The sequence below is a fragment of the Oryctolagus cuniculus genome, chromosome 8 (genome assembly GCF_051225735.1).
Source record: "Oryctolagus cuniculus isolate XC-2025 breed Fujian yellow rabbit chromosome 8, ASM5122573v1, whole genome shotgun sequence".
NCBI classification, from domain to species: domain Eukaryota; kingdom Metazoa; phylum Chordata; class Mammalia; order Lagomorpha; family Leporidae; genus Oryctolagus; species Oryctolagus cuniculus.
Window position 1 is genome coordinate 88,592,373 of NC_142874.1, and position 25,890 is coordinate 88,618,262.

At 38.1% G+C, this 25,890-nt stretch overlaps 1 protein-coding gene across 5 annotated transcripts in view; it reads left to right on the forward strand.

The window, feature by feature from the left end:
* TBCK (TBC1 domain containing kinase) overlaps positions 1-25,890 on the forward strand; it is a 244,973-nt gene that overhangs the window by 175,423 nt on the left and 43,660 nt on the right. For all 5 annotated transcript variants that reach the window (XM_008267520.5, XM_008267519.5, XM_002717178.6 and 2 more), the window contains one exon: positions 14,209-14,384. In XM_008267520.5, coding sequence (XP_008265742.3) covers positions 14,209-14,384 — 176 coding nt within the window. The remainder of the gene's footprint in view (positions 1-14,208; positions 14,385-25,890) is intronic.

Below are 25,890 nucleotides of genomic sequence, written 5' to 3' on the forward strand. Positions count from 1 at the left end.
AGTCTCTTTATTATTATTCCACTCCCATTAACTTTAAGTTCTATAAAACAAGTATCTTTGTTCATTTTGTTCACTGATATTTTCCAAGCACAATGCATGGTACCTAATAGTTGCTCAATAAATACCAGTGGAGTATTTCCTTGCTCATTCACATTTCAGCACTCTAATAACTATCTACTTCTGCAAATCTCTTATTCCTTTCTTCTGCTTTTCCAAACCCTACTGATTTTTTCTGAATCAAATCACATTTTCTCTACCAATAAATTACTAACTTCTTTTGCCCAAGTTATGTTTCTTCCCTTTCCTGAGTTCTCATAGTGTGTACCTCTGATCCCCTGCATGGAATCTTTTAAGAGGCAACGTAATGATGTGTTTAAGAGTTCAGACTTGAGGGCCAGACTTGTCAAATTTAAATCCTGGCCAGTTTTAAATAGTGATTAAATAGCCTTTGGCAAATTTTTAACTTCTTTATTCCCCAGTTTTCTCATCTATAAAATGAATAAAATACTAGAACTTATCTCAAAGGATTATTGAAAGACTTACATGTGTTAGTATATCAGATACTTATAATAGTAACTAATATATACTAAGCACTATATAAGTATTTTCTATTACTGTTAGTTTTATTACTACTTTATTTATGTTAGTCTTGCCTTTCTAGCATGATTGTGAGGTCTTTGACCTAGAAATGTTTTCTCTCTCTCTCAAAATGGCCAGGAAAAGCTAGTTAAATTAAAATATTTCTTGAGTATGAGTACTTACTCAAAATTTAGATTGCGTTAAGACTACTTTTTAAAAATATATTATTTATTAAGCTGGATCTGCGGCTTACTAGGCTAATCCTCTGCCTTGCGGCGCCGGCACACCGGGTTCTAGTCCCGGTCGGGGCGCCGGATTCTGTCCCGGCTGCCCCTCTTCCAGGCCAGCTCTCTGCTGTGGCCAGGGAGTGCAGTGGAGGATGGCCCAGGTACTTGGGCCCTGCACCCCATGGGAGACCAGGATAGGTACCTGGCTCCTGCCATCGGATCAGCGCGGTGCGCCGGCCACAGTGCGCCAGCCGCGGCGGCCATTGGAAGGTGAACCAATGGCAAAGGAACCTTTCTCTCTGTCTCTCTCTCTCACTGTCCACTCTGCCTGTCAAAAAAATATATATAGATAGATTATTTATTTATTTGAAGGGCATAGCTAGAGACAGAAAGGGAGAGGCAGAGATTTTCCTTCTGCTGGTACACTTACCAAATGGGCTGGGTCTAAATGAAGCCAGGACCAGGCCGAAGCCAGGAGCTTCATCCAGGTCACCCATGGGTGCAGGGGCCCAAGAAGTTGGATCATCTGCTGCTGCTTTCCCCGGGCACATTAGTAGAGAGTTGGATCAGAAGTGGAGCAGCCAGGATTCAAACTGGTGCTCATGTGGGATGCTGGCGTCACAGGCAATTGCTTAACCTGTTGCACCACAACACTGGCTCCACATTAAGACTACTTTATCATTAAATTCAAGCTCCTTTATTTGGGTTCCAATTTTAATAGCAGCAACTTATTTTATACAAAGAACCATAGTTTACCAAGCATTTTTTATCTACTAAACAAATTTATTCTCATACTTGTGGGGTAAATAAGGCAATTATCATTATTCTTTCTTCACAGTTTACAAATTAAAGTCAAAGAAAGTAAAGAGTCCCTACGCCTCCCCTCTCTGCACTCTGTCATCTGCCTACCACAGCACAGAATGTCAGCCAGCCCCTTTTTCAGGCATGCCCAGATCTGCATGCATGAGATTGAAAGAATCTCAAATCACTTGTCTTGCGAGGAAGAATTTGAGTGTCCAGAAATACCACATAGGAAATGAAAGGAGATGCATCTTATCTTAAACACTGTGGTTTTCATTATACTGACTCTTCCCTCTGCCAAGCTCCTTATATAGGCTGTCAAAGAAGGTGCTGGAGTGACAGAAGTGGTTGGTTCACTTCAGTGACTTCACGGTTTTGCCTGGAGGAAGTGTTTGTGGCTTTTGTTGGCAACTTCTATTATTTGGTGGTACATTAGAGCCTTATTGTTTCAACATTGGGATTGTATTACTTAGCATCATATGCCATCTGCATTTATTTATCAAACATTTTAGCACCTTCTCTGGATGGGGCACCATACACTTGCCATCAAACATATAAAAGAAGTATAAAAATGTTAACATGGGCCAGCGCCGCAGCTTACTAGGCTAATCCTCTGCCTGTGGCGCCGGCACCCCGGGTTCTAGTTCCGGTTGGGGCATCGGATTCTGTCCCGCTTGCTCCTCTTCCAGTCCAGCTCTCTGCTGTGGCCTGGGAAGGCAGTGGAGGATGGCTCAAGTCTTTGGGCCCTGCACGGCGTGGGAGACCAGGAGGAAGCACCTGGCTCCTGGCTTCAATTGGTGCAGCGCACTGGCCGTAGCAGCCATTTCGGGGGTGAACCAACGGAAGGAAGACCTTTTTCTCTCTCTCTCTCTCACTAATTCTGCTTGTCCAAAAAAAAAAAAAAAATTTTTTCTAACATGTTGATGTAATTGGCTGTGTGTGGTCATCAGCATGTTTAAATTAATCTGTTTTCTCTCAGAAACATCACTTGTTTGACTTTTCCTGGTTGTCCTCCACATAATGTATGCTTTCATTTTCATAGCCTGCTTTGGCTACATAGACCTTATATGTTTCCATTTGAATTTTAGGACTGATTTTCTAATTCTTTGAAGAACATCATTGATATTATGGATAGTATGTACATATCTACAATAGTAATATTCTAATATCTTCATGATATTAATGGATATTTTCACAATATTAATTTTTCCAGTCAATTAACAGTCCAGTTTTTTGCATCTTTGATTTCTTCCATCAATTTATAAATTTCATTATAGAAATCTTCCACATTCCTGGTTAGATTTGTTCCTAAGGCCGGCGCCATGGCTCAATAGGCTAATCCTCCACCTTGCGGCGCCGGCACACCGGGTTCTAGTCCCGGTCGGGGCGCCGGATTCTGTCCCGGTTGCCCCTCTTCCAGGCCAGCTCTCTGCTATGGCCAGGGAGTGCAGTGGAGGATGGCCCAGGTGCTTGGGCCCTGCACCCCATGGGAGACCAGGAAAAGCACCTGGATCCTGGCTCCTGCCATCGGATCAGCGCGGTGCGCCGGCTGCAGCGGCGGCCATTGGAGGGTGAACCAACGGCAAAGGAAGACCTTTCTCTCTCTGTCTCTCTCTCTCACTGTCCACTCTGCCTGTCAAAAATAAAAAAAAATAAAAAAAAAAAAGATTTGTTCCTAAGCAGTTTTGATTTTTTTTTTTTTTTTTTTTAGCTACTATATGTGGGATTGCTTTTGAGATTTCATTCACTGTTTACTATCTGTATAAAAATGCAGTTGATCTGTATGTGTTGGTTTTGTATCTGGCAACTTTACTGAGTTTGTTTTTAGTTCTTTTTAAAAAAAAGTATTTATTTGGAATGCAGAGTTACAGAGAGGGAAAGGCAGAAAGGGATCTTCCATCCATTGTTTCATTCCCCAAATGGCTACAGTAGCTGGGGTTGGGCCAGGCCAAACCCAGGAGCCTGGAACTCCAACTGGGTCTCCCAGAAGGATGGCAAGGACCATGCATTCCGTCTATCTTCTGCTGCATTCCCACATGTGTTAGTAGGGAGTTGGAATGGAAGTAGAGCGGCCAGGACTCAAAAGAGTGTTCATATGGTATGCCAGTGTTGTAGGTGGCAGCTAAACCCGCTGCACAACAATGCCAGACCCTGTTTGGAGTTCAAATACTTATCTGGAAAAGTTTAGGTTTTCCTATATATAGAATCATATCATCTGCAAACAGGGATAATTTGACTTCTACTTTCCAAATGTATGTGTTTTATGTCTTGCTCTTCCAGTTGTTATGGCTAAGGCTTCCAGTACTATAGTAAATAAAAATAATGAGAATAGACATTCTTGTCTAGTTTTATATCTTAGAGGAAATACTTTTCTCCATTTGGTGTTTTGGTAGCTGTGAGTTTGTCTTATATAGCAATTATTATAAATTATTCAGGATTTTTTATCATGAATGGGTCTTCAATTTTATTGAATGCTTTTTCTGATGTGATTGATATATGATTTTTAAATTATTTATTTATTTATTTGAAAATCAGAGTTATAGAAAGAGAGAAAGAGACACAAAGCGAGATATCTTCTGTCCACTGGTTCATTCCCCAGATGGCTGCAATGGCCAGGGCTGAGCCAGGTGGAAGCCAGATCCAGGAGCTTCATATAAGTCTCCCACATTGGTGGCAGGGCCCCAAACAGGTGGGCCATCCTCAGCTGGTTTTCCCAGGAACCTAGCAGGGAGCTGGATTGGAAGTGGAGTAGCCTGGACATGAATTGGTACACCTATGGGATGCGGGCATTACAGGCTGCAAGTTTATACATTATGCTACAACACAAACTACAAGATCATACGATTTTTATAATTCTTTCATTCAATGGTGATGTATTATATTTTTTTACATTTATATATTTGTACCATCATTGCCAACCATGGTATAAATCCCACTTCATCATGATGAATAAGAATTTTCGTGTGCTACTGGATCCAGTTTGGTGGGTTATTATCCACTATTGTGGATATCTTTGCTTCATTCTCAGTTTCAGCAGGAAAGCATTCAGTTTTTATTATTACTATTTATTTTATGATCCTTGAGCTAAGGTTTTTTGGTTTTTGTTTTGTTTTGTTTTGTTGCAAATGCCCTTTATTTGAGGAGGCTGTCTTACATTCTTAGTTTGAAGAGTGTTTTTTTTTTTTTAAATCATGAATGGATGTTGACATGTGTTCATTTATTTTTGTCTGCAATGATATGATCATATGTTTCACCTTCCTTTTATTAATGCAGTGAATCACAATGATTGTATTAACATTTCTGGAATAAAATACATTTGTACAGGATACTGGAATACATTAGATTCCTTTTAAAGGTTTTATTATTTTCTATTTTTCTTTTGTTTGATTTCTATTGGATTTAAAACTTTCACACATTTTCATGATGGTAATTGTCTTGCTTTTGCTTTTGGATATAGGACTCGCTTAAGCATCCTGTCTAAGACTGGTCTGGTTGTAATTAATTTCCCTGAGTTTTTACCCGTCTGGGAAGTCTATTTTTCCTTAATTGGTGAAAGATAGTTCTTCTGGTGTATAATTCTTGGTTGTCAGGATATTTTTCTTTTAGAATTTAGAATGCCATTCCATTTCTTCCTGTGCTGTAAGGTTTCTACTAAGAAATCTGCAGTTAGCTAATGAAGTTTCCCTTACATGTGATCTAGCACTTTTCCTTTATAGTTTTCAGAATTATCTCTGCATTATGTTACTGACAGTTAGGCTACTTTATGTCACAGTGAGCATCTTCTCTAGTTTATTGGAGGTTCAATAGCCTCCTGTAACTGGATGTCTGTGTAATTCCCAAGATTGAGGCCATTTTGAACTATTATTTCATTGAGCTGCTTTTTCTTTGACTTTCCCTTTGTCATCCCCTTCTAAAATTTCAAAAGTTTGAGTATTTGTTCATATATGATATCCCAAAGGTCTTGGAAGCTATCTTTGTCATTTTTCTTCTTCCTTCCCCATCCTTCCCTAACCACCCCCTTTCCTCCTCTTCCTCCTCCTCCTTCTTCATCTTCTCTCGCTCTCGCTCTCTGTCTCTGTCTCATCTAACAGATATTTCATAAGTCTTGTCTTCTAGTTCACATTGGTAGGCCTCTTCAGCTTTAGTTCCAGTTGGACACCATAGTATAATCTCTATGTACCTTCTTTCATTATAATTGATGACAGCAGCAGTGGACCCCAGGAGTCTTGTACTTGGTACTTGTGTGACACCACACAAGGTCACATGGTTCCAGTGGTGGCCAACAGCTGCAGGGACAGCCCTGGGGTTCTAAGAATACCCACCCAGAGTCCTGGCAGAACACACACACACACACACACACACACACAAATAGCAGCAACCCACGGTCCAGGTAGGATCATGTGGGTCCTAGCAGTGGCCTGTAAGAATACCACCAGTAGTCCTGGTGAGGTCACACAGCACAGCAATAGCCCACCAGGTGGGACAGAGTCACATTAGCACTATTTGGCAGCCCTGGTATATGTAGGTCCCTGTGGTACATACTGCCCTGGATGCAGACTGAAGGGGTGGGAATGCAGAGAATTGGCCCAGTGTGTCAGAGGGCTAACACCGTTATTTATATGGTACTTGAGGCAGGATCCTCCTGTTAGTCTGAACCACCTATCCTTTGTAGTGCTGAGTGCTGTATTGGATAGGCTGCTGTGGTCACAGCTGTACTGCTGGATCTAATTGGTTTTGTGGGACTCAGCCATTTTTGTTAGAGTGATGCAATGTCTATGGACCCCAGGGTAGCAGATCAACAGATTTCTATCCCCAGGGCAGTGCAGAATTCCACAGTGACTCCTTTCTCAAGTTGACACCACACTACCACAGCTTATACTCTCAGGCTTTTTTTTTTTTTAAAGATTTATTTATTTGAAAGTCAGAGTTACACAGAGAGAGGAGAGAAGAGAGGGAGGGAGGGAGGGATGGAGGGAGGGGTCTTCCATCTGCTGGTTCACTCCCCAGATGACCACAATGGCTGGAGCTGTGCCAGTCCGAAGCCAGGAGCCAGGATTTCCTGGGCCATCTTCCACTGCTTTCCCAGGCCATAGCAGAGACCTGGATTGGAAGTGGAGCAGCCGGGTCTAGAACCGGTGCCCATAGGGATGCCAGCACTTGAGGCGAGGGTGTTAACCCACTGCGCCACAGCGCCGGCCCCTGCTCTCAGGTTTAAGGTAGACATACGTGAGTTCCTTCTCTGAAGGAAAACTGCCCTACATACTCTGAGTATCTCATTTTAATGGCCTCCAGGCTTGTGACAACTGTGGTACCTCTTGTAGCCAGGATTTCCAGTGTCCAGCACCTGTGAAAATGGGCTCTGCTGAGGCCCTCCTATTTACCTGACCCCTGAAATGTGCACTTCCCCTGGCCATGTGGCTACTGAGATGGATATTTCTCTGGCCATGGGGCTAGGATGACATTTGCCAATACTTTTTGTTCCTCTCTATGCTGCTATCCCAGGTCTCCCTTGATAAACCCCCATATTCTCCCTCATTCTCCTCAAATTTCAGTTATTTATTCATTATTTTGGTTCTTCTCTTTGGAGAGGGAGGGAATTATTGGGTGTATCTATTTAGTCAACTTGAAATGCTCCTTTACTCAGATTATCTAAACTTTTGATTACACATATACACATATATCTATTTATTTCTACATAGGTTTATGGATATATTTGTATGTGTATTCATGTTTTCTAATCTTTGGGAACGGTTAGAATATTTTTAAATGTACTAATATATAAATGTACATAATATTTTTAATAATACTTTGTATACTTAATTTATTATTTTTATATTATTAAAAATGAAAAAATCTCATACACATATATATAATCCATTCACATATTCTCCAGCTTTGTTCTTTTTATCAAATATCAACTCTAATAGTCTTTTCCTTTATTGACATATTTATTATGACTAATTTTGTAAACTTTTCTAAATGTAGTTTTCGGGTCTTTTGTTTGCTTTCTTTATATTCACATAACTTAGTTGAATTAGATAAAGTATATTTTGCAAGCTTTTTGTACTAGCAATTCTCATATTCAGTTTTTCAATAGAGGAAAGCCAAGTTGACTTTATTGAGAAATTGTTGAAGTGGATGTAAATCAATGTTCTTGATTAACCATCACTGTGGGGAGCAACCCGGACTAGACTGAGTTACTGGAATTAAGACTTATTCTATGCATCTGCTCTCCCACAATATGGCACTGGGAGAGAAGTAAACAGCTTCCGCACAGCTGCCTCCAGTTCAACCAATAAACTGTAGGACTTGCTCCTGATTGGAGGAGAGCGACGTACTCGGCGTGTGGGCAGCCAAGTTGGGATTGGCAGAGGAGGACTATAAAGGAGGAGAGAGACGGCATTCACTGGGAACATCTAAGGGGAACACCTGTGCAGCCCCCGAGAGAGCCGGCCGGCGGTGTGCCGCTTCCCTGCGGAAGTGGGGAATGTGGCCAGGGGGAACTGCCCTTCCACGGAGGTGGAAGGGACAGTAGCCAACCCGGGAAGAACCAGCAGCAAACCCGGGGAGGGCCGAGCAGACGAAAGAACAGCGCAGGGTCCTGTGTCATTCCTCCACGAAGAGGGGGAGCGACAATCACAGTTCCCAGAAGAGAAAATCTGATAATTTGCCATCCTTGAAAGTATGTCCGATAGCACTCTGGCCTCAGAATCAGCCCTTAAGGCATTCGGATCTGGCTGAAGAGCCCATGAGAGTATTTCAGGCATGGAAAGCCAAGACACTCTGGGAAAAAAAAATAAAATAAAATAAAATAAAATAAAATAAAATAAAATAAAATAATAAAATAAAATAAAATAAAATAAAATAAAATATCTCTGCAAGTGAGATCCCAGTGGAAAGAACGAGCCATCGAAAGAAGGAGGTACCTTTCTCCGAAGGGAGGAGAGAACTTCCACTTTGACTATGACCCTGTCTAAATAAAATCGGATTTGGCAAACTCAAAAGGCTTCCATAGCCTTGGCAACTCATGACAAGAACCTAGGGTGATTACTGATACCATAAATAAGAGTGTCAATTTGTTAAGTCAACAACAGGAGTCACTGTGTACTTACTCCTCATGTAGAATCTCTGTCCTTAATGTGCTGTACATCATGATTTAATGCTATAACTAGAACTCAAACAGTATTTTACACTTGTTTTTTGGTGTGGGTGCAAACTGTTGAAATCTTTACTTAAAATATTCTAAATTGATCTTCTGTATATAAAGAGAATTGAAAATGAATCTTGATGCAAATGGAAGGGGAGAGGGAGCGGGGGGTGGGAGGGAAGTTATGAGGGGAAAAAGCCATTGTAATTCATAAGCTGTACTTTGGAAATTTATATTTATTAAATAAAAGTTTATTACTATTATGTCTAATAATAGAAACATATGAATACATTCTGCCCTATTGGATTATTTAATCTTATTTTATTCATTCACTCATTCATCAAATATCTGTTGAGTTTTTTTATGCCAGGCCTTTTGAAAATAAAAATATAAAATGACATGGAATCTCCATTCAAGGAATTTATATGTCAAATGCATAAACAGACAGTATATCACAAATATACGAATTGCTGTGGTAGAGATAAGTACACATTGTTTTGTGAATATATACATACCTCATAACAGAGTTACTCAGGAAAAGTAGGGGAATAGCAGATATTATTTTATTCATTTATATTCAATGAATATACTTCAATGTTTTCTTTTTGTCATATAATATACTAGCTCTCAGTACTTGGGAAGAAATAAATAAAACAGTTATTTTCCTCATCCTTAGGAGCTTTTAGCCTTGCAGGAAATGAGTGATCCCAATATAATACAGATGTATACCAGATATCTGTAGAGACATAGAAGAAAAACTAATTCTATTAAGAGTTAAAAATAAATGCTTTCTTCATAAAAGAATTAATGTATGAGCTGAGACTTGAAGGTTAGCAGAATTTTATTAAATGGACAAATTGTGGCATTCTATGCAGAGGGAACAGGATACACAAATGCACAGTAGCTAGAAAAGATAAACAGTGTGATAATGCCAAAGCATAAAGCAGGAGGTTTGTGAGGGGTGAAAAATGATGTATAACATAGCAAACATTTACAAAGCTCTCACAGTCTGATGCCATTCTAAATACTTTATATAGATTTACTCATTTAATCCTTACAGCAGCCCAGTAGGATTCAGGTAACTCTCCTTTGCCACTTTATAGGTGAAGAAATGAGGCAGAGAGGTTATATATTACACTCAGAGTAAAATACTAATAAATAAGCTAGCCAGCCTGTAAGCCCAGGCAGTCTGACTCCAAAGCCTAGGGACTCCCTCCTACTACAAAGAAAGATCCATTCACAAAAGGCTTTGTATGTTGTAAGGAAATTAGTTTCATTTATCAATTTCTAGGAGGTATTGAATTATTTTTAATACCTCTCTCTCTTTCTCTCTCCCTATATATATATATGTGTGTGTGTGTGTGTGTGTGTGTGTATGTGTGTATCCAGTTGTTGTTAACTCAGATGGCATTTCAAAGATAGATCAACAAATTTAGATGAAGATAGAGAAGAAAAATACTAAAAAGAGAGGCAAACATTTTATATTTCATATAAGCTCTACAGAGAACAATGAATCAAAAACAAATTTGAGTGCTATTTTGGTGGAGCTTGGGGATATGTCAGGGAGTAAAGGAACAATGAAGAGTTTCCAGTGACTTTCATATTTCTGTCTTGAATAATGAGGGTGAACTTAATACCAGGATGCATGACAGGAAATATGGAAGTTATTCTGTCTACCACTCCTGCATTCTCACGGATAAAATACCTTCAGAGTTATTTTAAGAGTTTTGTTTGTTCATTACCTATATAGCATAAGGGCATACAGGAATTCTTTCATTAAAATCTACCATTTAAGACTCTTGGATATCATTCATTCCTTCTCCCAATAGATAACAGACACAGCAAAATGCCTGCCTTGTTACCAAGTTTTGATTTTTCATTTGCTTGGAACTGTAGGTTGCCACAGAATATGACATTTAAAAATTAGTTCTCAAACAAATTCAGAAGTTTGGATTTGGAATAGCTATGCTCAACATGTATTGTTTGTATAGGATATTGAGCAAAAATGATAAATTAATATGTATTTCCAAAGTTATTCTATAATTATCCCAAATTCTTACCTGTTGTCCATAAACAAAGTCCATGAATTTGAAATTCCAGTCATGCAAGGAAAAGGTCAGCATCAATTACATGGTATAAGAAAACATCCATGCAGCAGCAGCTTTATTCTCACAGCTGTAAGTTCAAATTCTATAACAAATGTCAAAACTGCTTATAAAACTGGCAAAAGTCTAGATGCTTATGTTTTAACATTTTAATTACCTTCTCATAAAGCAAAGCTATATAATTTGTTTTGAATCTAATTTACTAATATCCCAAAGTTAATTTACAGATGATATTCTTTATATGAAAGTTCTTTATTCATACACATTCACAAAAGTTCAGAAAGTTGTGAATTTGTATGCAGTTCTTCTGCTTTCTGTTCTTACCAGTAAATGTAGCAATGTTCTTTTTTGAAAAAAAAAAAAAAAGTCTCACATATGATGCATTTGACTGAAGCCAATGCCAACATCAGTCTATTTAAATCAGTGAGTTCTACATAGAAAATACTTTGGGAAAAATCCCCTTCCTTATCAATCAGAGGTCTCATTTGACCAGATGAAACTTTAGTTTGAAATTCCGCTTTCATCACTAAATGACTAACAGCGCAACTGAGTCTTGATGAATGTATGACTTCATATGAAAACTGGAGAAAATACTTGTAGAGCTTACAGTCTAATGAAAAGGGAGCTAGAAGCATTGACTATATGCCTTGCTAATTTAAAGGCTCTTTGATCTTTCTGAAGCACTTTTAATTTCAGAATATTTAAGTAGCTTCAATGCTTAATATGAAAAAATTAAAATTCCTAATGCCCATTTTTATTAAAAACCATAAACCCATAAAATACAGCAATTTCCATTTCTATTTAAACATTAATGAAGTAGAAAACAAGTGCTTTACAACTTAAGAATATAGGGCGCAGTCAGGGAAACCCAACAGATAAAAGCTGTCATCAAACTCTAAGATCTAAAAGTTAATGATGGTAAAATATGGAAACAAAAGAGACCCCTAAATAGTTAAAGCAATCTTATACAACAAAAAAAACAAAACCAGCAGCCTCACGATGCCAGATTTCAAGACATACTACAGGGTAGTTATAATCAAAAGAGCCTAGTACTTGCACAAAAATGAACTGCAGACCATTGGAACAGAATAGAAACTCCAGAAATCAATCTGCACATAAACAACTAACTAATCTTTGACAAAGGAACTAAAATCAATTCCTGGATAGAGGACACATTCTTCAACAAATTTGCTGAGAAAATTGGACCTCCACATGCTGAACTATGAAATAAGAAGCTTACTTTATACCTTTTACAAAAAAAAAAAATTAATGCAAAATGGATCAAGGTTTTAAATCAATGCCTTGATAGTCATCAAATTGCCCTGGAGAACATTGGGAAACTCTGCAAGACATTAGCATAGGCAAAGACTTCTTGGAAAAGACCCAAGAAGCCAGACAATCAAAGCCAAAATAGATAAATGGGATTACATCAAGCTAGGACACTTCTGCACTGCAAAAGAAACACTCAGCAAAGTGAAGTGGCAAATGACAGAATGGGAGAAAATATTCGCAAACTATAAAACTAGTAAAGCATTGATATCCATAATCTGTAAGAGCTCAAAAAATTCAGCAACAACAAAACAAACAATCCAGTTACAAAATAGGTAAAGGATTTGAACAGGGATTTTTCAAAAGAGGAAATTCAAGTGGTCAACAGACAAATGAAAAAAATTCTCAGGATCATTAGTCTTAAGGGAAATGCAAATCAGAACCACAATGAGGTTTAACCTCACTGCAATTAGAATGGCTCTCATACAGAAATCAACAAACAATAAATTCTAGCGAATATATGGGGAAAAACATACCTTAATCCACTGTTGGTGGGAATGTAAACTAGTACAGCCATCATGGGAGACAATGTGGAGAAAGCTCAGAAAGATGAAAATAGATATATCATCTGACCCAGCCCTCCCATTCTTGGGTATTTACCCAAGGAAAATACAGTTGGCATATGAAAAAGTTATCTGTACCCTCATATTTATTGCAGCTTCCTTCACAGTATCTAAGATATGGAATCAAACCAGATGTCCATCAACAGAAGACTGGATAAAGAAATTATGGTATATACACACTGTGGAATACTGCTGAGCCACAGAAAAGAATGAAATCCTGTCTTTTACAACAAAATAGTTGCAGCTAGAAACCATTATACTTAGTGAAATAAACCAGTCACCAAAATGCAAATACCATATATTTTCCCTGATCTGTAGTTTCTAATAGAATATCAAAAATGTTGTATAGGTTTGAAATTGATATTTTGAGCTTCAATTATTGTTTTCAGCTCTGAGCAGTTTTTTTTTCCTTCTTACTATCTGTTGAACTCTTCACTTAGTATAGAATTAATCTTATGAGTATAAAGTAAACTAAAAGTTATCATAGTAAAAATTTAGAAAGGGATTAGGAGAGGAAGGAGGAGGAATTGTGGGAACAAGGGTAAGAAGGAGGGTGGGATGGGAAGTATCACTATGTTCCTAAATTTTTATACATGAAATTTGTGTACCTTCAATAAAATTAATTTTAAAAGAACTACCCTGGCAGAAAACCAGGAAAACCTCAAAATCATCATATTTTTTAGGCCTAACCTATTATGAAATAAAATTGTTAACTTCAAAAAATTAATAATAAATCTGTTTTGAATTGAGATGTCCTAAATTTCATGCTGGTGTTGGGGGGTAAGGAATCCTTCCACCTTCTGAGAAACATAGAGAATAATCGTGAAGAAGCCTCAGTCTTTATCAGCCTTAGACTACATGATAGATATACAGACCCATGTGCTAGTTTAATAGTATATAGTTCAATTTTATTTCTTTCACAATTAAGACATATTGTCAACTTGGTTTACTATCTAAGAAAGCATTGTTCTTTGTTCATGTCTGAAAATCTAATTTCTACTTAGACTTTCATATATAACAAAAATTATAAAGAACAAATGCATATATTGGGACCAGTTTTCTTTATTATATGTACTGAATTGTAATGCAGTTGTTCATGTTAGTTGTAACTAATATGATTCACAATAGCAGTAATTATATGTAAAGAAAAGTGAACCTTGCTTAAAGGGGCTGTTTTTAAAATATGCACAACACTCTCATCAAAAAAAAAAATACTCTTTCTTTACATTTGACCCAGCAACTTGCAGTGAAGCAAAAAAGTAATTCTTTCTTATAGGTGTGACTAATAAAGAACTAAACCTCAATAGTTAGGAACATGTTACACAATATAAAATGGGATAGTTTCTGCTTCTTACATATGGATTATTGAATGGTATTAAGACCCTAAAGATATTTTATAAGGCTATAGTTTGTAAAATCTTCTCAATAATTTCGTTCTCTGTACATTTTTTTTTTAGTCAAGAGAATCCATCCCATTAAATGACCTGAAATCAGAAGTATCACCCAGGATTTCAGCAGAGGACCTGATTGACTTGTGTGAGCTGACGATGACCGGCCACTTCAAAACACCTGCCAAGAAAACAAAGTCTGGTAAACCAAAGCTCCTGGTGGTTGACATCCGGAACACTGAAGAGTATCCTTTACCTATGTGGCTTAAAGGGTGATGCTGCCTTATTCATTTTGCTTCCTTTCCTTTTTTTTTTTTTTTTTTTTTTTGACAGGCAGAGTGGACAGTGAGAGAGAGAGAGAGAGAAAGGTCTTCCTTTGCCGTTGGTTCACCCTCCAATGGCGCTGATCCGATGGCAGGAGCCAGGTACTTATCCTGGTCTCCCATGGGGTGCAGGGCCCAAGCACTTGGGCCATCCTCCACTGCACTCCCTGGCCATAGCAGAGAGCTGGCCTGGAAGAGGGGCAACCGGGACAGAATCTGGCACCCCGACCGGGACTAGAACCCGGTGTGCTGGCGCCGCAAGGCGGAGGACAAGCCTAGTGAGCCGCGGCACAGGCCTCCTTTCCATTTAAAGGGTTTATGGTGAAACAATAGAATTTCTAGGATTCTGAACTCAAATAGTTAAATTATTGTCATACTGGATGCCAGAATGATCTCTATGAGGTTTTATATGATAATATTACATACCAGAGAGACCGAAAAAATGTTTTTCAAGAAATACTAAAACATTGAAATATTTTGTTGGTATTTTGTGTTTCTCTGATATATATTGCTATTCATTAAGGCATTTGAATCCTTTGTGCTATATATGCCTGATCTACCTTATAGCCTAGGGAAAAAAATTTACATTTGAACAACATTTACATTTCAATCAACATTGAACTTGTACTTCTAATTTTCAAAACATTGGTTTATAAGAACATGTATTTATACTCAATACAAGGTATTTTTCACTAAGATTTTATTAGTGAACATAAAACTTTCAGTGATTTTGTTTGGTATTAAGGTATTAGCTATTAGAAAATAACAGTTCACCTTTTTCTGTTCTATTTTTATCCATCTGTCAGATCTCACAAAGCATGCTTTGATTCCATGTTCTCTGGAATCTAGGTAAATGACTTTCATACTGTTTTTTAATACAACTCCCCTTTAAAATGAAATCTTAATGAGAAACTCAGTGTACAAAATATAAATGAAGAATTTTACAATTAATTTTAATAAAGTCACATTGCTAATTTGAAAGTTGGTAGTTTCTTATATTCTAAAACTAGTATATAATAAGTTTTCATGTACATATTTTCAATCACAAGTTTTTTTTTAATTTTATTTATTTACTCGAGAGGTAGAGTTACAGAGAGAGGGAGAAACAGAAAGAAAGGTCTTCCATCCACTGGTTTACTCTCCAGATAGCCGCAATGGCCGGAGCTGAGTGGATCTCAAATCAGATGCCAGGAGTCTTCTCTGAGTCTCCCACGTGGGTACAGGGTGGAAGCACTTGGGCCATCTTATACTGCTTTTCCAGGCAATAAGCAGAGAGCTGAATTGAAAGATGAGCAGCTGGAACATGAACCAGCTCTCATATGGGATGCTGGTGTCACAGATGGAGGCTTAGCCTAGTATGCCACAGTTGCCAGCCCCTCAATCCCAATTTGTAAGTTGAAATTTTATTCATTCTTTTAAATTATAATTTTAAAATGAAATTCAAAATCGTATACTTACAGAACTGCTAAAGCAATCCAAAAATCTGAGGTTACTGAAAGTATTATTGAGAGCCCACAATTTCAACTCATATATCCCATCTTTTTACAAAAGGTACTTTCTGTTTTTCCTAACCTATGAGATCGCTGAGTTTGGGGAAATTATATATGTTGATGTCCCTGGTTGTTAGGGCTTCAGGATGCTTGAATTTACTGAGCAGAGTCAGTGAATAGGCTACCATTACAAGGTATTAAATTCCACTTGATTGGCCAATGTTCCTTGCTCTAGAAGTTCTTCTGATCTGGTATTTTAAGGACATGAAATACTTTTTGCTTTAGCCTACCTCAAAATTAATTTAAAATACCTTATGCATAGTACTCCTTTGATATTTCCTTTTAAACAAATTATTTGAATTTTAAAAACATAACATTACGAATGTAATACTCAATCCAAAATTTTCCAAATCTTATAGTCTGATTTTGTTTTTGATGATACTCTATTACCTGTAGTATATATCCAGACAGAATGGCTAAAAGCAGAGCAGCTTGCCTGAACATTATTCTCTTCTAAGTATAGGTAAGTCATTGAATATACAAGTGGCTCTGTGTCATTCCATAACACTTGGTCTAATGTTGGAACTAGGCAGAGACCTAGATGGATGTTATTACTATTACAATTTCAGGCTAAAAGGAGAAAATCACTATTGCTGTATGCTACTTGAGAATGGTAAGTCTAAGTTAATACATGCAGGAAAATGAAGTCACCCATCTTTTATTAATTTCCTGTAGGACCCAGCTTGTAAATTTTTTTAAATGTCTTTTTTTTTTTTTTGAAAGCCTACTTTAAAACTAAGGTACTGTTCAAATGAGGACATTTATTCTCACAACCTTCCTAACTTAGACAGAGGAGATATATGTGAAAGGGCCTTCCCTCTATAATGAGTTTGCTTATTTAGATGTAATCCATTCAAATTTTTCATTACATTTTCCCTAAAATTAAGATGCTGGTGTTTTAAAACTTAATAAAGCTTATTGCAATCTATGTAACAATGTATAAGTAATTTTAGAGTTACACTCCATTCTTACTGAGATAAAACATCACAATTAAACTCCAAGATTTATGTGACTTTACCAATCTGTTTAAAAAGTGACTATTTAAATGCAACTATGTTTTTTAAATAATTTCATTTCTTCTGTAGTCCTCTATAATATTGAAAATAAATGAAACATTCTATACCTTTTCCTTCCCCAAAGGTAGTAATTTTTGAAATGATGTTTATAATATTTAACAAATGATTAATAGTTTCCCTTATTGTTTTTATCTTCTACTTTTCTGTTATAAGTCATTGAACAGGGAAGACTTTGTATAACTTAGCTCTTAAGTTTTCATATAGGTATTAACTTTTTTTTTTTAACTTGCGCTTTCAGGATATTGAATTTCTAAGATTAGGCTTTATCTCATCTTTTTTTACCCATGTTAAATAACTGAAATAATTGTTTATGAAAGGGAGAGAGCAATTTATCCTTAGGAAAAATAAACTGTTTCACATTGATGAATTTTAGAGACAGCCTTACCTACCCCAGAACTCTCCCATGCCTGGTTGCCTGATATTTATTGTTAACACTTCACTCATTTAGTTTGTGACATGAATATTCCAAGTTAAAATACAGATCCCTTGCAAGAGGTAATATTTTAATTTGTTATTGGTTTTGTGACTACTGAGGAGAAATGCATTAGCACACAGGCAATTTTAGGGGAGCTATACCTAACCCAGGTGGTGCCTTGGGGAGGAGGGAGTACAAAGGAAAGCTCAAGGACATAAGACAGGTTTCACCAACTTGCCAACAAAAACACAATCTTAAAACTCTAGAATAAGAAAGAACCCTAAAAATAACAGTCTAAACCCGTAATATTAATGCTGAAGGCTCAGGGAGACTGAACAACAAAGTTTTTGAAATCATATTTTTCTTTTATTTATAAGAGAGAAACGTGAAATATTAATCTAGGTGAAGGTTCAAGTCTGATAGATTGGCTTTTCAATGCATTATGAGAATTCTGGAACAAACAATAATTGTGTAAGAATAAAGAGGTAATAGAAAGTTTCTTGTATGATGGCATAAACTTCGTAAGTAATAGTTTCAAAGACAATATGCAAGCCAAACTTACTTTCTTTAATACATGTAAATATTTAGAGTTTCAAATTTCCTGGAGTTTATATTATGAAAGTTCTTAGTGATGTAAATGTGGGTACAGCTGATGTTATCTATAATCAGAAATACTTTGAAGGAGTATTTGTCTCATTTGCTTGAAGGCAAAGCTGAGTTTTTAGAGCTTTATTTGTAGAGCTTTTATCATTTTTTCTTTTATATCAAAAGTTATATAAAAGAGTTTTGAGGTTTTTTTTATTTAAAAAAAAACACATAAAGCCAGTTGTTTTTATTATTCTACCATGTTTACCTTTGTTAGTACTAATATTACTATTGTTTCTATGTCCTTAAAAATGTATTCCTAGAAATTTCTTCAAAGTAAGTTAGATATATTTGTGGTCAGAGCAGGATGAATGGTGATAAGGAGTTTAGTAAGTTTTTTTCATCCTGTTTGAGTTTAGATTCATTCTACCTAAATTAACATTTCCATCCAGTTGTATTTCCATATGTGAAAGAACTTGTTTTACATGAGTATATGTGATAGCTATATCCACTGCTTGGATTAGTACTTAGTTTTGAGAAGTATTTAAACTGCTGAAGATCTGCTATTTTCCCCAGACCTATCTATAGCCCCAATTCCTAGGGTGCCTGACAATCTCATTCCATCTGGCAGTCCTGCTTATGGATCTGCTTTGCTAAGTAATGGAGATTCACAATTAAATGACAGCCCCTATCCACCAGGGATGTATGGTCTCGTAGCTGAAACAGACACATCAAATACATAGTTGCAGTATAATGTGAAATGGTCTATGTCTGAGGTATACCCAAAATGTCATGGAAATACAGATGGCTCCTAACCCAGATGATGCCCGAGATGAGTCCTTAAAAATCAGTAGAAGTTAACACAGCAAAGTAGGGAGAGAGGACTTCAGACTGAAGCAGGAAAAACAAACAAACAAACAAAAAAGTCTATGGAAAGCAGGGAGGCCGAGAAGGACACATTCAGAGAATTACAAGAACTCTTTTGGGTGGAGATGATGTAGGGCTATGTGGCTGGAATATATGAGAATTAGAAATGAGACTAGACTAGGAATAGGCAAAGACAGCTTCGTGTGGAATGTTCTTTAACATACTGAGAAGGTTGGGTTTTATTCTAAAGGCAGTGAAAAAGTATAATTTTAATCAAGTAAGTGGAATTCTCAGATTTATATTTCAGAGAAATTATTGTAATCCATGTGAAGGATGGACAGATATAGAGATAATGGTTCAGGCAAGGCTGGAAAAATGGAATCACCCAGAGATTTATGTATATAAACATTGTTTTGTGCTGTCATTAAGAAAGAGATCTCCAGCGTTGCTCTAAAATAAGCCAGTTTTACCAGGTGCTTTAGGTCATTACCTGTGCTAGAAAAAAAAAATCCAGAGAAAGCAGTTTTCCTGCTATTTAATTTCCTTTTTTTCAAAGTGTGTGCTGCAAAAGGGAATTTTATGTATGGTATTTGCAAGCATTGTTATGGTAGTGAAAGGCATTTTAGCATATTTAATACTGAGATAAGGTACTCTAGATTTGCATAATTCTGAAAGTCATTATTTGAAAAATATGTAAGTCATATTTTAGACATTTTCTTGTGCATTTTACGAGATCCAAAGATGAAATAAATACAGGTCATTGCTGTAAGTTGTTTAGAGTTTAGATCGAAGTATAGACAGAATAAAATTGTTATTGAAAGATGTACAAGAAAGGGAAGATTCCACGGAGGAAACATGTAAAAGAATAATAATATTTGAACACTAAAATAGGTGGAGAAAAGATAATTAGAGAAAGAAAATTATAGGAACCAACAGAAAATACATTATTAACAGAGCATGGTCCAGTTTGCTCAGAATTAAAGTAGTTAGGTCTTACTCATGAGGACCAAACTGAGAAATTTGTTCTCTTGGCAGCAGTGGAAGATTTCTCAGCAGAAATGTGGTTATCAGCACACCTTATTTTTAAAATATTAACCTGGGGGAGAGTTCAAGATGACCAAGTAGAGATGCCAAGCCTTGGCCTTCTCCTCCACTGAGAAGGCCCAAGGCATTCATCTCAAGATGAATACCCAAAGATCACTTGAACATAGTAGGGGAATGGTGGGATCATAGCAAGACACTGAGATGAAGCATGGCAGCACAGGGAAGGGAACAAAGGCAACCAGTCCCTGACTCCTCATGGCTGAGGAATTTCCCCTTTCTAGGGGAAAGGGTAAGCAGAAGCCTCAGTGGAGCCCATCTGCAGGAATACTTATGGGTATGAAGTCACCACAGAGCTGTACTCAGGAAGCAGGGCTCCCTGGGAGAATCACTTCAGAGAAAACACTTGCGATGTGCCTTCTCCTCAACCCTCAGAGCACAGTCTGTTACAATGTAGTACCACCATGTCAAGGAGTCACTGTCAAACCTTGCGTATCTCCTTCCCAGGAGTCCCATGGATATTCCTGCACTCTAGGAAAAAAAAAAAACAAAAACACTGAGTGACAGATCTTCTTGAGTCTCAAAGAGCATGGGCAACCCCAGCCCCCTATCCCAAATAGTACTCTGCATCTCAGGGGACAGTGGCAGCAGGGCTGCTAGGATATGCAGCCCCTAAGCCTCTAGAAGTACAGGTGCCTGTCCCTCAGACGTGGAGATTGTCCTCCTCAGTGTCCTCCCCACTGCTTTCTCTCCCCCAGCCACTTGAAACATTGCTCATAACTGCTGGAATGTGTGTACACTGCACTCAGAGTTCCCATGGCTTTGCCCTGTCTGTCCATCAAGGCTTGAGCTGTCTGCCGGCACACCAGGGACAGTCCTTGCAAGTGTGAGTGTTCCACCTGGAGTGAATAGTGTGCACATTTGGAAGGGTAAACACACAGAGGATAGTGTGCCTGCTATGAACAGGGTGCCCAGCCCACTACTAATATCAACAGAGAAGGGCCTGAATACTGAGCTCTACAACACTTGGCTGCAGCCTTTCCTTCTGACAGCCAGAGTTTCTCTGTTCTGCCAATCCTGGGTATCATCCTGCATCCTTGCACACCTCACAAACAGCAGCTTGGACTTTCTAAGCCCCATGCATCGCGCCTGCTCAGGGCTCTAGCATGGGCTTTTCTGTGCCATGATCCACACAGCTGGCAGCTAACGTGCCGTTTGAAGCCCAGCTACAGATTTTCTGTGCCATGCCTAGCCAAGCGCACTGCTTGGGGGCTGTAGCCTGAACATTCTGTGCCCTGCCCAACACCACATGCAACACACTCTTTTCAGCTTTCCACACCATGACCAGCACAGTACACTGATCTCTTGCCTGGGGCTCTCACTTAGGCATTCTGTGCTCCAATGAGCCCAGGATTCTTACAAAGCTGTAGCTTTCTGTGCCAGGCCCAGCCCAGCAAACCACTTGCCTACTGAGGACTCTGGCTCTGAGTTTCTATTCCTGCCCAGGCCCAGTGGAGAGGCCAGGGTTCCAGCCCCTCCCAAGATTTTTATGCCCCTCCAAGGTTTGCGGCTGCTGCTGACTTGCAACTGTAGTCAGGCCCCTGGCTTCCTCCTGGTTCAACCTGGTCCCTGCAACTGTTTGGGAAGAGAACTGGTAGATGGAAGATCTCTGTCTCTCCCTTTCTCTGTCACTCTTTCAATAAAATAAACCTTTAAAAAAAGATTTGAAAATCAACTGTTATAGAAAGGGAGAAACAGAGAGAAGGGGATAAAATAAAACTTTTTTAAAAGATTACAAATATTAGTGAAAGAGATTAAAGAAGACACCAAAAAAAATGGAAAAGATGTCTTTTTTTTTTTTTTTTTTTTTTTGAAAGGCAGAGTGGACAGTGAGAGAGAGAGAGACAGAGACAAAGGTTTTCCTTTTGCCGTTGGTTCACCTTCCAATGGCCGCCGCAGCAAGCGCGCTACGGCCGGCGCATCGCGCTGATCCAAAGCCAGGAGCCAGGTGCTTCTCCTGGTCTCCTATGCAGGTGCAGGGCCCAAGGATTTGGGCCATCCTCCACTGCACTCCCAGGCCACAGCAGAGAGCTGGCCTGGAAGAGGGGCAACCAGGACAGAATCCGGCGCCCCAACCGGGACTAGAACCTGGTGTGCCAGCGCCGCAGGCGGAGGATTAGCCTTTTGAGCCGCGGCGCTGGCCAAAAGATGTCTTCTTAATGGATTGGAAATATACTATCAAAATGTCCATATTACCCAAAATGATTTCCAGGTTCAGTGCAACACCATAAAATACCAATGACATTCTTCGCAGAACTAGAAAAAAAAATTGTGAAATTCCCATAGAAACACAAAAGACCCTGAATAGACAAAGCAGTCTTTTAACAATAAAAACAAAGCTAGAGGCATCACATTACCAGATTTCAAAAAATACCATTGAATTATTATAACCAGAACAGCATGATACTGGCATAAAAACAGACACAAAGACCAAAGGAACAGAATAGAAACCCCAGAAATAAATCCACACATCTTGATCAGAAGAGTCCCCAGCACTGCCCTTGATGAAAAGCTGAGTTGAGCCTAGGCTGCTTTTATACATCAGGTGACTCTACCATTCCCATGACTGCAGGAGGGTAGGAGATGAAGGTAAAAGTAGATGAAGCTGAACCAATCAGATCGCTCCATTGAGAATCAGAAGTACAAGCAATGCTCAGACACTGTTAAGCTTTATGCTATAAAATTACATGTAATTCATTTAGAAACATATCACAAAACCAAAAGTCTCTGACTCTAGAACAAAAATTGTTAGAGACAAATTTTGTGAATATTTTTTTAACAAAAAAAGTACCCATCTCTCTCTAAATATCCAGTAACTGTATCTAAAATCATAGATGAGCATCTGGGGAACTTTGTAGGTTCAGTATCATCTATTACATGTTTTCAAAGTTTTTTTTGTCTAGACTGCCTTTTTTATTGCAAGTATGTCATAAACTTGTTATCATCCTAGAATTTTCTTATGTTCATGCATTATGGCTTGATATGTAAAAAAATAAATCTAGATTAAATTCTAAAATGCTTGACAAAATATGATAGCAATACTCTTTTTTGGGAGGAGGAAAGTTATCCAAAACCAAAAACTATTTCAAATATTTTGGCTACCCTTTTGAAAACAAGGCACAAAATAGACTTAACCCATACTTCCCTTATTTTAAGTCTAGTTCAACCAAAAAGTCCTGAAAAACATCTAAGAACACTTGTCCAAGAGCACTCTTTGTCACAAAATTGCAATAGAGCCCATAAGCACAAGTGCTTGTGAGAGTGAAGTATAGGTAGGAGGGAACAAACTCCTAAATCTTTTATCCTCACCTCCATTTCTGGCAAACAGTAGCGGAGAATAAAATCAGCCTAGTTACCAATAAGTACATTTGCAAGGAACAGTCTCTTGTGTTTACATGAGTTAGACAATAAAGACAATTTTGGTTAAGGATCCTTCTCTTTGGTAATTACTTAACTGGCTACAACAAATTATTACATAACAAATTATATGTAGAATTTTAGTCAATTTCTAAACACTGTTTAAACATTTATTTATTTATTTGAAAGTCAGTTACAATGAGAGGGAGAGACAAATCTTTCATCTCTTAGTTCACTCCCCAGGTGGCCACAATGGCCAGGGCTGAGCCAGGCCAAAGCCAGGAGCTTCATCCAGCTCTTCCACTTGGGTTGCAGGGATCCAAACACTTCAGTCATCCTCCACTCCTTTTCCCAGGCCATTAGCAGGGAGCTGGATTGGAAGTAGAGCAGCTGGGACATGAACCAGCACCTGGTGTCACAGGCAGTGGCTTTACCCTTTACACCACAATGCCAGGTCCAAATTCTAAACCCTTTGGAGGCAGTCAGAATATATTGTAAAGGTAGGTAGTTGGATACTCTCTGTGTCCTTCATAATCAAAATACTCATAAGATTTTTAAAATAACTGAAGAGAAGTTTTTTTCTGTTTTTTCTTAATTTGATAGAGTAAATAGAGTGCAATGAAAAACAATTTATGACATATGGTGATTTCAAATGACCAAAATTGCCTCTTGACCAGTCCTAGGCTAAAATGGCAAGAAGAGCAGTATGATACAGAATATGTTGAGATAAGCACTTTCTCCTTGCTCTAAGGATTTTGGTTTTCTATCATAGCAGGGCAGTGGAAGACAAGTATGTACAGGTTTTTTGCACCAAGGTAACGTTAGGGATGAATGTGGAACAGTATGTACTTTAGGATTCTGTCACTCCATTGCTTTCCTTATATTCTAGATGAAAGTCTGAATTCTCTGCATTCACCTTTTGCATTTAAAAAAAGCCTTTGCATGTGATCATAAACACGATGGGGGTAAACAATCATATCATAAAAACTATCATATCATAAAAAATTAAGAATTTATAAAGCTACAGCTATGGAGATCCCAAATTAGAGACTCTAAGGAAACAGAGGCCAAAGTATTTATGTGGCTAACCACAGTCATGTATACACATTGACAGTGTAAGTCCAACAGTTCTATCACAATTTTTGATTCGATTTTGGCACAAGTGGCATTGACGTCCATGAACACTAAATTTTTTTTTTTTTTTTTTGACAGGCAGAGTTAGACAGTGAGAGAGAAATAGAGAGAAAGGTCTTCCTTCCATTGGTTCACTCCCCAAATGGCCGCCATGGCCGGAACTGTGCTAATCCAAAGCCAGGAGCCAGGTGCTTCCTCCTGGTCTCCCATGTGGGCGTAAGGGCCCAAGCACGTGGGCCATCCTCCACTGCCCTCCCGGGCCACAGCACAGAGCTGGATTGGAAGAGGAGCAACCGGGACAGAATCTAGCACCCCAACTGGGACTAGAACCCAGGGTGCCAGCACCACAGGCGGAGGATTAGCCAAGTGAGCCACGGTGCTGGCCAAACACTAATTTTTAACCTTCCAGTATTTGTAAGAAGTTAGATTTTTGATAACATATTTGAAGAGATTAAAAGACAAAAAATGTATAAAAGAGACAGGGAGGAAGAGAGAGTTCTAAAAAATGATCTACAAACAGGTAACTGAGAAACTGTCATAATAATTGGAATATTTCTACTTCTGCCATGATTATTGATGTATTTGAGGGAAGGGAGGGAATATTACTGGCTTTTGTCATAACCTTTTTAAAATTCTATGACTTTTCTATTTTTAAAATAATATATCTGAAGTGGAAGTTTGGCGGAAAATGCCTCTATTGAACACATAAACATCCTTGCCTGGAAGTCATTAGCGATTCTTAAGAAAGGGGAGAGAAATTGCCTATACTTCTTATAAATAGGCCTGCACATTCAATCCACTTCTAGCCTTTCTCCACATTGTTGCCGAAATTCCAATCTAATATGTTAATTCTATGCTTAAAATACTTTCTGACTTTCATTTTGCTCTCAAGACAAAGAGCAGCATCATCAGGCCCTGCATGATCTGAACTCTGCATCCATCTTTAGCTTTATCTCACCTCATGTTCCTCAGAGCTCTCAATTCCACTGACACCAGCCTTTCTTCATTTCTTATTGGCCATGCCAACCCTTCCCTACTGTACCCACTTCACTATCCTATCCCACCTGCATTCTAGCCCATTAATAATTAATTTTCATTAATTCTTCAAATTTTAACCTGACCATCACTTTCTCAGTGAAAACCTCCCCAAATTGATACAACTATTGAAGCATCATATACATCTCTTTCAGAGAAGTTTTCAGTTTTTATATTTATATTTATTTGAAAAGGTACTTGATTAAAGTGCATAAACAGTAAGATGTCACCTCCTTCAGAGAGCATAAAATTGGAAATAATGGAAATGTCATCTAAGTTTTCTGGAGAAAGTAACCAATGAAACATTT